The 15,442-nt window shown below is 54.0% G+C and overlaps 2 protein-coding genes across 5 annotated transcripts; both read right to left on the reverse strand.

Moving 5' to 3' along the window:
* Positions 1 to 2,320: 2,320 nt before the first annotated feature.
* LOC105069338 (glutathione S-transferase theta-3) lies at positions 2,321 to 7,274 on the reverse strand. The gene is made up of 5 exons (XM_074355985.1): positions 7,098 to 7,274; positions 5,656 to 5,743; positions 4,931 to 5,081; positions 3,087 to 3,263; positions 2,321 to 2,754 (listed from the first exon to the last, which is right to left on the reverse strand). Exons 1-5 carry the CDS (start codon positions 7,207 to 7,209, stop codon positions 2,560 to 2,562), a joined length of 723 nt encoding a protein of 240 aa, XP_074212086.1. The 5' UTR covers positions 7,210 to 7,274; the 3' UTR covers positions 2,321 to 2,559.
* Positions 7,275 to 8,708: 1,434 nt separating this feature from the next.
* LOC105069337 (glutathione S-transferase theta-1) lies at positions 8,709 to 15,364 on the reverse strand. Of its 4 annotated transcripts, XM_010955447.3 has the most exons (5): positions 15,038 to 15,319; positions 13,130 to 13,217; positions 11,584 to 11,734; positions 9,325 to 9,501; positions 8,709 to 9,168 (listed from the first exon to the last, which is right to left on the reverse strand). In XM_010955447.3, exons 1-5 carry the CDS (start codon positions 15,252 to 15,254, stop codon positions 8,974 to 8,976), a joined length of 828 nt encoding a protein of 275 aa, XP_010953749.2. In that variant the 5' UTR covers positions 15,255 to 15,319; the 3' UTR covers positions 8,709 to 8,973. The 4 variants fall into 4 exon arrangements, with proteins under 4 accessions (XP_010953749.2, XP_010953750.2, XP_045372986.1 ...); XM_010955448.3 differs by lacking the exon at positions 13,130 to 13,217 and having other exon boundaries at positions 15,038 to 15,320; XM_045517030.2 differs by lacking the exons at positions 9,325 to 9,501; positions 11,584 to 11,734 and having other exon boundaries at positions 15,038 to 15,350.
* Positions 15,365 to 15,442: the final 78 nt, after the last annotated feature.

Below are 15,442 nucleotides of genomic sequence, written 5' to 3' on the forward strand. Positions count from 1 at the left end.
CTGCTTCTTAGCCAAAATTTAGATGGACGTCTGAACACTCCCCCCCAAACACACACACCCGTAGTGGCCTTTCCCAGGCTCGACCTTAATAACGTTACATTGTCACGGAGGCTCAAAAGTTTTTGAATGAATTGCCTCCATGTCAGATAGACAATTTCACGTTCAATGTGGGAATCCGCGCTCCTCTTGATCAGGAGACCTAGTGACACGTGTGGGCTCGAGTGGGCTGCACAGAGACCCTTGGGCTCACTGCATCCTTGCCTGGGCCCCGCAGGTATCTGCCTTTGTGGCCTCTTCTGCCTGTGGGACCCTTACCTCACGGTGAAGGACCGCCCACCAGGCAGGGTGAGAGCCAGGTTCCAGTGGAATTGAGGCAGGAAGCCCCATAAAAAGACCAGCAGGACCCCTAGGCAGGGCTGCTGCTCTTCTCCCAGCACCGTCCTGTTCCCTGGCCCAGAGGCTCTATCTCACTTACTGCCTCTAAAGCGGCTAATTTACACCTAAAATTCTCTTGGTTCCCTGAGCTCACTTCTGATTGGTTACTTCCTTCACTCCTGATTGGGTATTACTCTCACTTCTGATTGGTCCACTTCCCTAACTTCTGATTGGTCCATTTGTAGTACTTCATTTGCATGGAGCTCACTCCTGATTGGTTATCTCTCTCACTTCTGATTGGTCTATTTCTACAAAGTTTGTTCCTGGTTGGTCAGCTTCTGTTATACTTTATTTGCATATGATGTTGCAAAGTGTAAAACTGGCAGCCTATAAAAAAGGCCTGTGTAAACCTACAAACAGGGTCCAGAGCTTGCAGTGTTTAGTTCTGTGGGCTTGCTGGTGTAATAAATCTGAGTTCTCCAACTGTCTTTGAGTGCTGCTTGGTTTCTCCCTGGGATCCAGGTTCTTGTCACAGCTGAGCTGTAACACATTTTTTTGCAACAGAATTACCAGCGATGTTTACGGGACCCTATACTTTTATAGGCAAAACAAAAAATGTTCTTTAAAACATGGAAACCTGTTGACATGGCTAAAATTGTACTCTCAGTGTTATGCTAAAATTGTACTCTCAGTGTTACAAATTTTTTTGAATTGTAAATGAAAAATATAATTGAAATTGTGTGGGTGTATATGAAAAATTTCAATTACACATCTAAAATTCTATATAAGTGTGCATACTAAAGGAGCCTCCATGGGAGGCAGGGAGGCCGAGAGGCTCTATCTGTCCGTGACACTGTCCCCTTAGCAGTTGATTAGATGATTCAGATATCAGAGGGTCTATGACATAAGACACATAGATTGTGACTGTCCTAGGGGACAGTTGGCAAGTCTGGGACCCAGAGTGTAGAAGACAATGCTGGGGTCACAAGTAGACATGGAAGAGCAAGGCTTCTCAGCAGCACCTGGAGGGCCAGGAACTAACCTGAGACTTCCCTCCCTGCAAGGAGGTTTATGAACCAGCTCTGTACCCCACCTATGGGAGACAGTGTCACCCCAGAGGGAGGAGACAAATCCAGGAGACTGAGGTAATTCCTGGTTGAGACATCTCTTTACCAAGTCAACTGTGACATGTGCTCAGCCCAGGGGGCATGGAACTGTTAGGCAGTTTAGATAGAAATGAGCACTGGGCAGGGGGAGAGGAAGGGGAAAGGAACAATCCAGAACTCAAGGAACCTGAGCTGTCAATCAACCAGAGCACAGGGAACCTGAATTATCAATCAATCAATCAATCACAAAACTAGGATATAAAAACAGGAAAAACAAAGGAACAGTGCCATTTTTTCTTCTCTTGGATTGACCACCTCCCATTCTCGGGAGGGTACTTTTACTATTTTTTTTACTTCAGTAATAAAAATCTTGCTTATATCACTCTGTCTCTCGTCAAAAATTCTTTTTTTTTTTAGGTGGCTAAGAACCAAGGTAATTCTTGTTTTCCTTTTCCTGGTAACAGAACCAGCTCCCTGGTTCCCTGAGAGAGAGAAGCACTGAGGCTGAAGGGCCCAAGTCACCTGACTTGGCCTAGGGCTGAGGAGGTCTCCCTGGAGAAGGGCATGGTAACAAATGCCAAAAGACCAGGAAGAGCACCAGGCAAAAAGGTGAGTAGAGACCCTGTAAGCTTCGGAAATAGCCTGCACCAAGACCAGGAGAAGCTGGGAGCTGGGGCATGGCAGGAAAATGATGGGCTATTATGGGAAATCAGAGGAGGTGCCCCAGAGGAGGTGCGGGGGGGGGGGGGGTGGCAAGGCCTCGAATGCAAAATTCAATGACTTGTCTCCTAGTCTCAGAGTAGTAAGGCACCAAGGGAAAGTTTCAAACAGGAGAGGGCCAGGGTCAAATTTGTGTTTACTAAAGCTCTTTCCAGAGATCACACGAAAGTCAGCGTGCAAAGGGTAAGGGTGAAGTAAGCAGACAGACGGAAGAAGGAACGCAGGACCAATGGGTGGAGGGCACTGTGGACCCGATGCTGCGTTGCAGGGTGTCTTGCTCACAGCCAGGGAGAGGCAGCGCCATTTCTTTATTCTGAGGACAGAGCTCCACCGATGTTGCCCTGCAGGCCCGCCACTCTCACTGCAGCAAAAGCTGGATGAAGGGCTTCAGCTTCTCCTTCATGGCAGCGTCTGCTGGAGGCAGGTCCTTGGCCTTCATGATGGCTGCATGGGCCTCCTGGAAAAGACCCTCCCCCACTGCAGCCTCCACACGCTGGCGCCAGGCCTCCAGCTTAGGCCGGCTTTTGAAGATTTGGCAGCCAGCGCTGACAGGCTAAAGGGAAAGAGATCCAGCTGGAGGGGTGGGGCCCGGCCAAGCCCAGGGCAGCAAGACCTCATCCCACCCCTCCCTTGGGTGGATTTCCCCTCCTCTGCCACACATGTGATGGGCTGGGGGTTCTCATCCAGGAAATGCTGGGAAGCCCCTCAATATCCCTGCAGGATGGGGTTCTGAAACCCCTTTTTACAGATGATGACACTGAGGCTCCGAGGGGGAAGTGACCCACCCGGGGTCCCCCAGTCAGAACAGGGAACTTGAGCTGGTCCATTGCCTCCCTCCCAGGATGCCCCTCTGCCCAGTGGCCCACCTCACCCCATGACACTCACATGCATCAGCTCTGTGATGGCCACCAAGTCAGCCACTGAGATGTGGGATCCGGCAAGGAAGTCCTGGTCCTTCAGGAACTTGTCCTCAAACAGCTGCAGGCACCTGTCCAGCTCAGCCAGAGTAGACGCTAGCATTTCGGGGGGCACTCGTTGGCCCAGGAACACAGGGAACATCATCTGGCAAGTGGGCAGGTGGAGAAGGGTTCAGGGACTCATCTCTTAGACAGACACAGATAGCCTCCACCTCGCCCTGGGTCCTCACTTTGGGCAGCCACAAGGATCCTTCTGCCATGCCAGTCTGCCCATATCTTCTCCCTACATAAAAGCCTTCCGTGGCTCCCATGCCCTCACTACAAAAGCCCCAATACAAGGCAGCAGCCATCCTTTACCCGCCCTCACTTCCCACTCCATGCCAGGCTTCTCAAAACTGGAATGTGTGTGCAAATCCCTCTGGGGTGTGGTTCAAGTATACAATCCCTTCTTTTTTTTTTTTTTAATGGAAGTACTAGGGATTGAACCCAGGACCTCCCATATACTAAGCATGCACTCTACCACTGAGTTATACCCACCTCCCCAGGTGTACATTTGTAATCAGTACACATGGGTGGGGCCTGAGACTGCTTCTCCAACAAGCTTCCAGGTGGTGCTCAAGCTCCTGGTCCATGGACAACACTGAATGACAAAGATCTACACCCACTCTCCTCGACTTCTCCCCACTCTGCCCTCCAGTGCACCAGGCTCCCTCCCCCAGAACAGCTTTTAAAGCTGTGGAAACCTCTGTGCCAAGTGGACCTCCAGAATGGTGGTTGTATACCTCTGACAGGGCCTGAGCAGGCCCAGCTCACACTTCCTCACACACACAGGGCGCCTGCTGTATACCGGGCACTGTGTAAGTGCTCTTTGGGTAATAACACAGAGTTCACATTCCAAAAACATCTGCAAGTTTAGTAAGTGAAAATGGTATCTGCATGCTGTTTCAATGTGCACTGACTTGATTTAACTGGAGTTAAATGCGTTTTCATCCATTTATTGACCATTTGTCTCTGTCCTTCAATTACATCTCTGCCGCTTTCCTTTGCCCATTTTTCTCCTGTGTCATTATCTGATGGGTATCTAAGAGCGTCTTAAATATTAAGAATGTTACTTTGGCAGGGAGGTTATAGCTCAGTGGCAGAGTGCCTGTCTAGCATACACTAGGTCCTGGGTTCAATCTCCAGCACCTCCATTAAATAAACAGACAAACAAATAAATAAATAAACCTAATTAACCCCCAAAAGAAAAAAAAATCTATTTAAAAACTTAAAAAAATAATTTTACTTCTTTCTAACATAACTGCCAAGATCTTTCCCAGTTTTTTACCTGTTTTAAGTTTAATTCTTTTTTTTTCCATATACAAATTTCACTGTGTAAAGTTGATTAGTCTTTTTTTAAGTCTCCCACTGTTATTAGGGTTATAAATTCTTGCCTATCCAGAAGTCAGATTAACATTTTTTTCTTCCAGGTTTTTTTCCTGAACACCTCTCCATCTGGAAAGTATGTGTGTAGCAAAGGGGGGTTCAATTCTTTTCTCCCCCATAAGGCAGTATTCCCAGGCAGCCTGGAATGTGCAAAAGGGATTAATTTCCAGCAGCTCAGGAATCAAGGCAGATTGGGGGAGTCACTTCCCAGCTTTGTTCCTTGGTTTCCCCTCTAGGAAACAAGCCAGTTGGACTAGGGAGTCTCTGGCATTCTAGAATTTGGTGTTCTGAAGTCTCAGGTCTGAATGGAATGTTTTAGACAGAAAGCACCATCCCCCGAGCATCCTGGGAGGGCTCCCTCCCCCGCCCCCTCCCCCCGTGGTTCACCTTCTGCCACAGGGTCCTGGTGCAGCTAGTTCGCAGGGCCGTGTGCTGCCATGCCAGGTACTCGTCCACGCGGGCTCGGGCCTGCAGGTCCTGGGGGTACCAGTGGTCGGGCGTCTCATACTTGCGGCTCAGATACAGCAGGATGGCCACACTGGGGGATGTGGTGGGTGCAGGGGACATGCCCTAGTCACTTTCGAGCCATTCCACAGGGCCCAGGCCCTGGGTGAGGCAGGCCCCTGCCCCTCATGTGTCTTTCCCCAGCTCCCGTAGGTGAAGCATTTCACCATCTCCATGGTACAGAGTAGGACTGTGAGGCTCAGAGAGGTCAACTGATTGCCCAGGATCACACATCTCTACATTGGGCCATCCCATGATCTGACCTGAGGGCACCAAGTGAAAAACAAAATGCCATGGGATTTCAGAAAATAGGGGCATGCTCAGAGAAAGCTTCCACTAGGAAGGGGAGCCCACCTGGGTCCTGAAGGATGAAAGCAACTCCAGTACCACTCCCCAAAATATCCAGAGCATGGACAGCACCAGGAGTAAGATCAGCTGCCCCTCCCAGTCCTGGGCACCTCTGCCCATTTCAACCCACTCTACCCTGGGACCAGCACAGGTGCTCAGGGTGCTCAGGGCACACAAGCCATGATCCAAGCCATCAACAGTGGACACACAGATGGCTTACTGGCCCTACAAGGCCAGGCAGCAGCCCAGGGACCTATTACCTCTCAGCCAAGGTGAAGTCCCCATCCTTCAAGGCTGGCACCTTCTTCAGGGGATTCACCTGGGCAAAGTCATCGCTGTGGTGCTGGCCTGTGGGAGAGACCAGTGAGGCAGGTGGGGAGAACTCCAAGCTCTCAGATCTATTCCTACCCCACCCCCAAAGTCCAGGCACCAGCTTTCTGAGGCCTCTCTCCAGGTGGGGCATCAGGGAAGAGGAGGCCACTCTGCTGGTCACTGAATCACACACACTGAGCCCACCAGAGGTCCACCCTTCTCTGTCCACCCTCTTTGGAACCTGGGCCAATTAGCATCTCCACTTGGGCTTGAGGGGAGGGTGACTTCCTGCAGCTGTAACCCCCCCAGCCCCACCCAACTCCACCCCTACGTCAGACACTCCAGCCTCCTCCCTGGGCTCTAGGCTTGTCCCCTGAAATTCATGTTTCTACTTCAACTGGGTGAGCCGCCCACACCCCTGAGCTCCAGCCCTCCGCAATCCTCACTCTCACCAGCAATCCCTTCCCTTCTCAGCCACTCAGCATCAGGCAGGTCAGCTCTTCTCTCCTTCCTGTGCCAAACCTTCAAGGCTCCTCCCCCAGGGGGGTTCCTGGGTCTGACTCACTTCTGCATACCTCCTCAGCCAGGGCCAGTGCGGAGGATACACCAATTAATGTGTGGCATTGAGGGGCCTCAGTGGAGCCAGGCTCCAACCTGGCCATAGGACCACCTTCTGGCCTCTTTGCCCTTCTCCTGGGTGAACTGAGTCACCCCTACACATTCTCCCTGAAGAAATTGCCTCTGCCCAGCCCCCACCCCCAAAGAGGGCTGAAAAGGCAAAGCAAAGTGGCACCCAAGCAGCTGGTGGTCCAGGCTGGGGCACCAAAGGCAGAAGGTGGGCAGGCTCAGCCAAGCAGGGCTCTCCCTCCTGGCCTGCCTGAGGGTCTCTGAACCCAGAGGTTGCCCTGCTGTCCGGTTGCACCCTGCCCCCGCCATTGGATTCTGTAGAAGTGGTGGGGACCTAGGCAGGCACTGGTAGGAGTAAAGAGGAGACCAGATGCAGGTGGACAGCCTTCTCCTGTCGTCAGATGCAGAAACTCAAGAGAGGGGAACTGCTTCTACTGGGAAGGAGGAGACAGTTTCATTGCTTTCTCCCAGCCCCAGTACGGAGGTATCGGGTCCCTTCCTCCACTTCCCTACACTTTCCCACACATCCACACCCCCACTGCTCTCTGCCTGCTCTGTTCCCTCTTAACCTGTATATTAAAGAACGGTTAGTATTCATTAGGCAAAGGGCGAGACACTGAAAATACACAACCAATGGGCGATACCACGGTTTCCGACGGGAGTCTGTCTTTTCCCGTCTGTCTGCACAGGTCGCCCGACCGTGTGGCGCGGGGGTCCGTGTGGAAGCGGGGGCCCAGCCCCCGAGCCTGCCTGCCGGACCCACCTTTTAGCAGGTCCACGGTGCGCAGCTCGAAGGGGATGCCGTTCTTCTTGGCGAAGATGTAGACGGCACGGCAGGGCTGGGACAACAGGTCCAGGTAGAGCTCCAGGCCCATGGCAGAGGCGAGGGCGAGGGCGAGGGCGGCGGGCGGCGGGCGGTGGGCGGTGGACGGGCCCGGGGGCAGGAACGGGGGGGCAGGAACCGCCAGGGACCCAGCCAGCGGCCGCGCTCCGCAGGGACCCGAGCCCGGCCACGCCCTCCCCTCCTATTGGACTGCGTCATACAACTTTGGGCCAATCATCAGCGGCCCTGCTCCCCCGCCTTCCCTCTCCGGGGTTCCCCGCGTCAAGTCTCTTTCTTGGCGGAGTGGACACCGAGAGACGGACTCTGACCCGGGTCTCGCCGCCAGGTCACTCCCCTTCCCTGGACCACAGTGCCTACCTGCGTCAAATGGGGCGGGAGGATGGTACCGGGGAGACGGCGTCAAGGGCGCTTGCAGCGCAGACCCTCAGTGAATTTAGGGTTGAAAGGGCTGCGCTGCAGGCAGTTGGCCGAAGCCCCTTTCCCCCAGTGAGGGAGGGGGCTGAGGGAGGACGGACTTCAGAGACCCCGGGGAACACAACTGGAGGAGGAGGAGAAAGGAGCAGCAGCCCCTGGGCCCAGTGCCCAGGATGGAGGCTGGGGAGGGTGTCTGGGCGGTGTCCACACCCCAGGAGGATGCCCCTCCCCAATCCCCGGGGTCAAATTATTTTACGCTCCGCTCCCAACTAATCCCTCCAGAAAAGCAGAAGCCCTATGGGGCCCATCTAGAGGTCTGCAGAGGGGCCTGGAGCCCCCGCACTTCCTCTGCAGGGCCAAATCCTCCCAACCCCAAGCCCCCTCTCTTAGAGAGCCTCCTGGGTAAAAAGACCCTGGCCCCAAACCCAACATTCAGAGAAAGCCCCTTGGCAAGAGGATCCATTTTGGAAAACTTGAGAATAGCTTGGCCTCCCTGGGCCCCCTGCTCCCACTATGAGGAAGACCTGTCTCCCCAGGAGGGCACCTTCCTGGCCAAGTGCTGAAGCCCTCTGCAGGCTGGGCAGGCCATGTTCTCCACCCCCTTCAGTGGACTGCCCTCCTCCACAGTCACTTTTGGCCAGATTACTGCAATATCTAATCTCCCTGCTCCCTCTCGGGCCACCCTCCAGTCCAACCCCCACCAGCAGCCGGAATATTATTCCAAAAGGCAGTCTGAGCACTCTGTTTCTGTTTATGGTTTGCAGCTCCTAGGTGTGGCATTTAAGGCCCTGCATGATTGAGTCCTAATCCCAAGAGTTACTTGGGTTTTCCCTGTCTGACCAATTCCTCAGGACTCATGATTTACAGTCCTTGGTGCCAAAGGGCCATGTCCTAGGAGGCTGGATCAGTATGCCTGCAGCAAACACATGTGGATGGCTGCTACCCCTGCTGTCTTTCTCTAAGAACTAGAAGGCATTTGTTCATTTCACTCTTGGAAGCCATAGTTGGGGGCTAGGGGCAGCTGACCCACAGGGCCTAGGAAAGGGGGCTGTCTTTTGAATAGAAGCCAAGACCACAGCCAGGGCAAAAGGAGGTCAAATAAATCACACATTAGAGTTAGAAGCAGAGGCTCAGGCTGAGCCCAGGTTTATTTCCCAAACTGAAAAGAAAATGCAGTCGTTAAAGGAGACAAGATCAGGGCTAATCATGACTTTCAGGCAGCTGTGAAGATGGGGTGGGGAGGGGACGTGGCCCAGGGAGCAAAGGTGCTGTGGGACTCAGGCAAGTCACTCCTGCTCTCCAGGTCCCCCTCCCATGAGACATTGGAAATGAAGGTGCTTTGTGAACTGCCAAGGGTAGAACAGGAGAAAGGCTTCCAGGCTCACTGGATCATGGCCAGCACCCTGGACATCATCTTCTGCTTTATGGTGGGGTCTGCAGGCTGAGAGTGCTTGGCCTTCAGGATGACTTCATGGGCCTCCTGGAAGAGGACCTCCCCAACTGCTGCCTCCACACGCTGGCGCCACACAGCCAGCTTGGGTCGGCCTTCGAAGACTTGGCAGCCAGCACCCACAGGCTATAGGGAGAGAGTGGATAGGATAGGGGTGGATGGGTGAAGCCAAGCATGGCAGCATCTGCCTGGTTTGGGAAGGTTTCCACACATAAGCACAGTCCCACCCAGGTGGGGCAGTGTGAGCAGGACTTCAGCGGCACCCCTGCCCACAGTACTTACATGCATCAGCTCTGTGATGGCTACCAGGTCAGCCAGAGAGACGTGGGGCCCGGCAAGAAAGGCCTTGTCCTGGAGGAACTTGTCCTCAAGCACCTGCAGGGTCACATCCAACTCTGCCAGCGTGGCCGCCAGCATCTCGGGAGAGACCGGCTCACCCAGGAAAACAGGGAGCATCACCTGGTGGGCGGGCAGGCAAAAGGGGGTTAGGGGCCATCCCAGCCTCGGGGCAGGAAGGCCTCCCCCAACACCCCCCCCCCCCACTTCCTGGTTCTGTGCATCTTTCTTCCACCGCCTGGCTAGGCCTTCAGGGAAATTCCTAAAGGACTCCTTATCCTGGAACTGTTCCTGCTTCCACAGTCTCTGATTGGCTGAGCCCTGGGCATCTGAAGAAGGACACAAGCCCCTCTGAGATCTGAACAATGAGTTTAATACTTTGAGGGGCCGGGGTTGGCTTAGGAACAACCTATTTTTTAACTGCTTTCCCCACAATGTAAAATCAGTACCTCAACCAGATAACCAGGAGGCTAAGCTTTTAAGGTCTCAACTCTGTCGCTTCTAAACTACGTGAACGAGAGCAAAACACCCAAACCCTCTGAGCCTCTGTGTCCTCATCTATGAAATAGGAATAATAGTACACGGTTCATCTAAGGGGAAAAGTAAAGCCCAGAGAGGGACGATCAGTTGCCTGAGATGGCACAGCCAAGAAAAGACTAAGTCAAGCATGGAACTGATGTCTTCTGCCCCAATGAGCTACTAAGGAGGAGAGCGGGAAAGGGTGGCATCCAGGATCCCAGGGGGAGGGCATTTTAGGGCAAAGCCATCAACAATCTCAGGCCTGACAGAGCTGTCAGGGGACACAGTGGCTGGGGAGCCTGAGACTCTGGAAAGGTAAATAGGGCTAGGATTGTACACACGCCCTAGTGGCTTCAGTTTTCTCCCCCAAACAAGGTAGACAAGGTCAGTGATCGTCCAGCCGTGGCCTGGAGGCCAGTGCTGGGCTAATGACATTCCTTTGGCTGCAGAGTTTTTAAAGCTATGGGTCAGTTGGTGACATTTAAAAGTGGAGACATTTCATAACAAAAGTCCAGATTTCCAGCTTTTTTTTAACATAAAAGTGCTGGCCACACAGAGCCAGAATTCCTACCTGGCTTCCCTGCTCAGCATCTAAGCCTGCTGCTGGGGAGAAGCTGCTCCTTGGGGGTGGGAGGGGTGGGGTACAACGTCATCAGTCCGCCCAGCCCCACCTGGCCCACCTCTAATATAAATAATGTCTATATTATCTGCCTCACCCCTGCAACAGACTGTCTACATTTCCCTTCTGTTATGATGTGGTGGTTCCAAAGTTCTTATGGTTTTAAAGTGTTTCTATTCCTCTTTAAATGTAAAAGACCATCAAAGGGTAATAAATAAATTCTGATTTATTCACATAAGGAAATGCTATAGAGTAGTTGGAAAAACATAAATTAGATCCACCCACAGGAATACGAGAAAATGCAAGTTGCAGAATGGTATGACAGCGTTTATATAAAATTTCAAGCACTCAAAGCAAAACCTTATTTACGGATACACATAAATGTAACAATGTAGAAAGCCATGAACTGGAAGGACTTGAACCTGATCCCAGGGGCTTCAGGAGGGAACAAAGGCAACAAAGAGGTCTTTTGACTTTTGTTCTTTAATGTTTCTTTTTATATTAAAAAAATTTATAGGAAAGAGAACAATGAAAGTCATGACCAGAATTAGCCACATACTTTTCCAAAAAATGAGGAATTCCACTTCTTTTTTGTTTTTAATAGCTTTTTTTTTAATGGAGGTTCTGGGTATTGAACCCAGGATGTGCTCTGCCACTGAGCTATACCCTCCCCCGAGGAGTTCCACCTCTGATTAGGACACCAACGGCCACAAAAAACAATTGCTCCCACCATAACAACACTAGAAAGAAAATAATCTTATTTCTCGTTAAAATCATCAAGGAATATAAACTCCTTGTTCCCCACTACCCCTAGATGGCGAACAGATGGTGAATTTGAAGCAGAGAAATGGAAACGCTAAAAAGAACCAAATGGAATTTCTAGAACTGAAAAATACGTTTCTCAAATAAAGAACGTCTAAGATGGGTTTCACAGCAGCTTGGGCAAACAGAAGAAAGACTGAGGAAGTCAAGTTCAGGCCAATAGAAGCTATTCAAACTTAAGAATGTGATGGTGCCCTTTTGGGGGTGACGCCCTCACCCCTCCCACCTGGGTGGGGGCAACTCACCTTATGCCACAGGGCCCGGAGGCAGTTTCTCCGCAGGGCCATGTGCTGCCACGCCAGGTACTCATCCACGCGGGCTCGGGCCTGCAGGTCCTGGGGGTACCAGTGGTCAGGGACCTTATACTTGCGGGTCATATACAGCAGGATGGCCACACTGTAGGGGAGGGGAGGATGTGATGGGTAGGGGCAAGCACGGTACCAAGTCCTTTCCTTAATCTTCCTGACCACATGCCAAGGTACTTGCTCAGTTTCCAGACTAGGAAGCCAGGCTCAGAATAGGGAAGGGACTTGCCTTTGGTGGCAAAGCTGAGATCTCTCTAAGGCTAATAACCAAGCTCATCCTATCACCAGGCAAAATCCCACGACAGAGTATTCTGCCAAGTGTTCTGAGATAGATTCTGATGGGAGGACCAGAGAGAGCTTCCTGGAGAAGGTGGCACCAAAGCTGAGCCTTAAGGAAGTTCAGTTCTTTCCAGCCTGCATCCATTTCCATCGCCCGACATTCAGACCCCCTCATGGCCTGATTGTGCAAAGTGGCTTTCCTATCATCCCTTTGTTCTCCCTAAAGCATCCTGCTGGAAACACTGGGGTGCTGCAGGATCCTGGACCAACAGGACAGAAAAGGCTCTCCTCCTGTCCTGGGTTATGAGGGCTGCCACGCTGTTGGGAGGAGGATGGACCTGGAAGGACACTGAATGTGGGAATTTGGGGCCATAGGAAGGCCTTCAGGAGTTTGGGTTACCCCAAGAGCTGGACCCCTCAGCCAAAAGGACAGAAAACCTCTATCTGCCACTGGCCCGGGCGACCTGGGAGGAAAGCTGCAGGTTGCTGGGAGCAAAGGACCTCCCTCGGGGCAGAGAAGACTCAGAGCGATGCAGATTACACGCTGCCCCAGGCGGGTCCCCACAGGCAGCCAACGCTGGGCAACACTGGGCTCAGGTAAGGGGCAGCAGGAAGGAAGATGGCTCTGCTCGAATGTCAGAGGAGTCCTCTGGGGGGTGCATCCATTCCAGGGGCAAGTTCTAAAGTTCTAGGTTCCCCTCGTTGTGGGAGGGGTGACTTAGGTGATGAAGGGGATGACCTGGGTGAAGACTGGACTTTCCCCTAAAGAGACTTCTACTTCTTGGGACTGCTGTGTTGGAAAACATCCATGTGTCTGGGCGTCCAACCACTGGAAGCGGGGCCCACCCAGGGAAGCAGCAGCTCAGAGAAGAGCCACTGGGTAGCCTAGATGCCCCTGGGGCATCTCAGCACAAGTCTGCCCAGAGGGCTGCCCTGTGGAGGATGAGGCTCCCTTACCCTGCACCCCTGCCTTCCCCCTCCCGCACACCACCACAGGAATGGTACAGATGTTAAAAAGAAGCTTGCTCTGCCAACTATCCCTGTGAACTGGTACACAGGCAGGAGCCTGGGTTCCAACCCTGACTCTCTGGGATGCTGGGCAAAGGGCCCTTCACCTCTGAGGACTATGGTTTCTCTTCTATAAAACAGAGAGCTCAGATGAGGTGGTTCCAGTGAGGTCTGGTGGCAGTCCCAGAGCCCTGGTTACCTCTCAGTCAAAGTGAAGTCCCCATCCTTCAAGACAGGCACCTTCTGCAGGGGGCTGATCTGGGCAAAGGCATCGCTGAGGTGCTGGCCTGCAGAGAGCCCACCGTGGCAGACAGTAGAAGGAAACACTGAGCCTGGGGTGGCTGTGCCCATGCACCCCACCCTGCCCAGTGCAAGGCCCAGGCCCCAGTTTCCTGGCTCTTCCCAGCCCCCCGCTGCTCTCTGGTGTGGGAAAGGCTAATGGTGGGGAGGGGAGGCTGCCCTGCCAGCTGGTGCAAAATAGACATTGACATCCTTTGCCAAGTCCTGGGGGGCATCACCTCCCCCATCACAGCATCCCCACCTCATAAAACAGAGACCAAGGTGCTCCAGCCAGGGCACCCCCGCTCACTGCCTTTCCACCATCACCAGCATCAGGAGCTTACAGGCAGGTGTCCCCAGCTGCAGGGGTGGGGCGGCTGGCCACCTGAGTGGACTCTGACTCCCTCCAGTGCCCCTTTCCCTATGTACTGGAAGGTAGGGTCCCCTAATACAGACAGATGACCTTTTCCTGGTGTCTACTTACTAGCAATCAACTTCCCCTTGCCTCACTGTGTCCCTTGGCCCACCCTGCCCTGGGCAATGGGGAGAGAGATGGCCCCATCTTTAGGCTCTGCATTCTTGTCCCATCACAGCCCCTGAAAGATGCCGCCCAGTGTCCCCAGAGGACCCTGACCTCTGCTTTGAGCTCATATGAGTGTTTTCTGTTCCTTCAGATGCAACCAGAGAGAAGCTTCTGAGGGGCACTTACGTGTCATAGCTGCCCTGCTCAACAGCCTTCAGTGGCTCCCTAGTAACACAGGATCAGGGAGAAGCACCTCAAAGCCCTACACTATTGCCTGCATCTTCCACCTAAACCACACCCTCGCCTCCATCTTCAGACCGTTCTTTCACCAGGGACCCTCCCCTCCCCACCTCCCACTGCACCCTCTATCTGACAGCCCAGCTGGGACATCCCTTTGTTCCCATGCCCTCTCCCCTACCCCACATTCTGCAAGGTAACTCCTGGGCAGAACACGTGGGCAGTGCCCAGAGGAGGATGGGAAGAGATGGTGATTCAGGCGGAGGGGCAGGCTGGTCCACAGGAATGATGGCTGGCGAGGCCCACAGTAGCGGGAGCATTGGGTGGATGGCTCAGCCAAGTTGAGTTTTCCTACTTGCCCCTCTCCCAGCGACAAGGAGTTTCTGCTTTTCCCCCACCCATCAGCTGCCTTGGCATGCCAGCTGTGCCCTTGGGGCCTTGGAGACCTGCTAGAGCAACAAACACTTCTGCTCAGCATACAGGGCTCGGAGCCCCGCAGTCCCCCTCCTGCTCCCAGCACCCCTGGTGGTGTGCCCCTCTTCCCAGCAGGAATAAGAGAGGCAGAGGGCAAGGCAAGTGAAGGCAAAGCTGGAGGAGGAGGAAGGGACTGGGGTGGGACAGGGGCGGGGGACCCAGTGCAGCCGGGGCCTGAGCAGAGAGGAGGGTTTTAGCCTGCGGTTGCTGAAACTCAGCAGTTGGGGCCACAAAGGAGGCACTCACTCTGCCGCATCCCCACTCGCGGCCCCCTGGACCCCTCTCCTCCTGCCTCCATTTCTTTCCATGGGGTCCCCTATCCCTACACCCAGGTGCACCCCACTCTGTTCTCCAGGTCTTGCTTTTCCTCATGTCTCCGCACCTCTTTATTTGCTGTCAGCTGAGCCCCGTTGTCCGTTTTATGGGACCCAGCAGAGTTGAAGGGGATCCCTGAATCTCAGAGCTCCCTGGTGGCTCACATTTTCCGGGTAGGCCCAGGAAGTGGGTGGCGCAGGGAAGGGTCCCCCTAACTGGTGTTTGGCCTCCCGGATCCCTCTCCGACTTCTCTGTCCGCCAAACCCGGCCCGGGCCCACCTTTGCGCAGGTCCACGGTGCGCAGCTCGAAGGGGATGCTGTTCTTCTTGGCGAAGATGTAGACGGCGCGGCAAGGCTGGGACAGCAAGTCCAGGTACAGCTCCAGGCCCATGGTGGGGGGCAGGCCGGCCTCGCGACGCCAGGGACACCGTACACAGTAAGGCGGGCGCTGGGACTGACGACCGGCGGCGCGGCCCACCCCCCGGCCTCTCCCCATTGGCGCCCGGGCCTCGCACTTGGGTCCAATCGCCCGTGCGCGGCGGGTCTGCGGGCTGGGCGGGGGCTGGGCCCAGCGCGCGGAACCCGGAAGGTCCGCCTGGGGTGGGCGGGGGCGCGCAGAGGGGCCCCAGTCCCCGGCTCTTCTCCCAGAGGACGACGTCTTCAAGGCTCAAACCCGATGTAGCG

The sequence above is a fragment of the Camelus bactrianus genome, chromosome 32 (genome assembly GCF_048773025.1).
Source record: "Camelus bactrianus isolate YW-2024 breed Bactrian camel chromosome 32, ASM4877302v1, whole genome shotgun sequence".
Taxonomy (NCBI): domain Eukaryota; kingdom Metazoa; phylum Chordata; class Mammalia; order Artiodactyla; family Camelidae; genus Camelus; species Camelus bactrianus.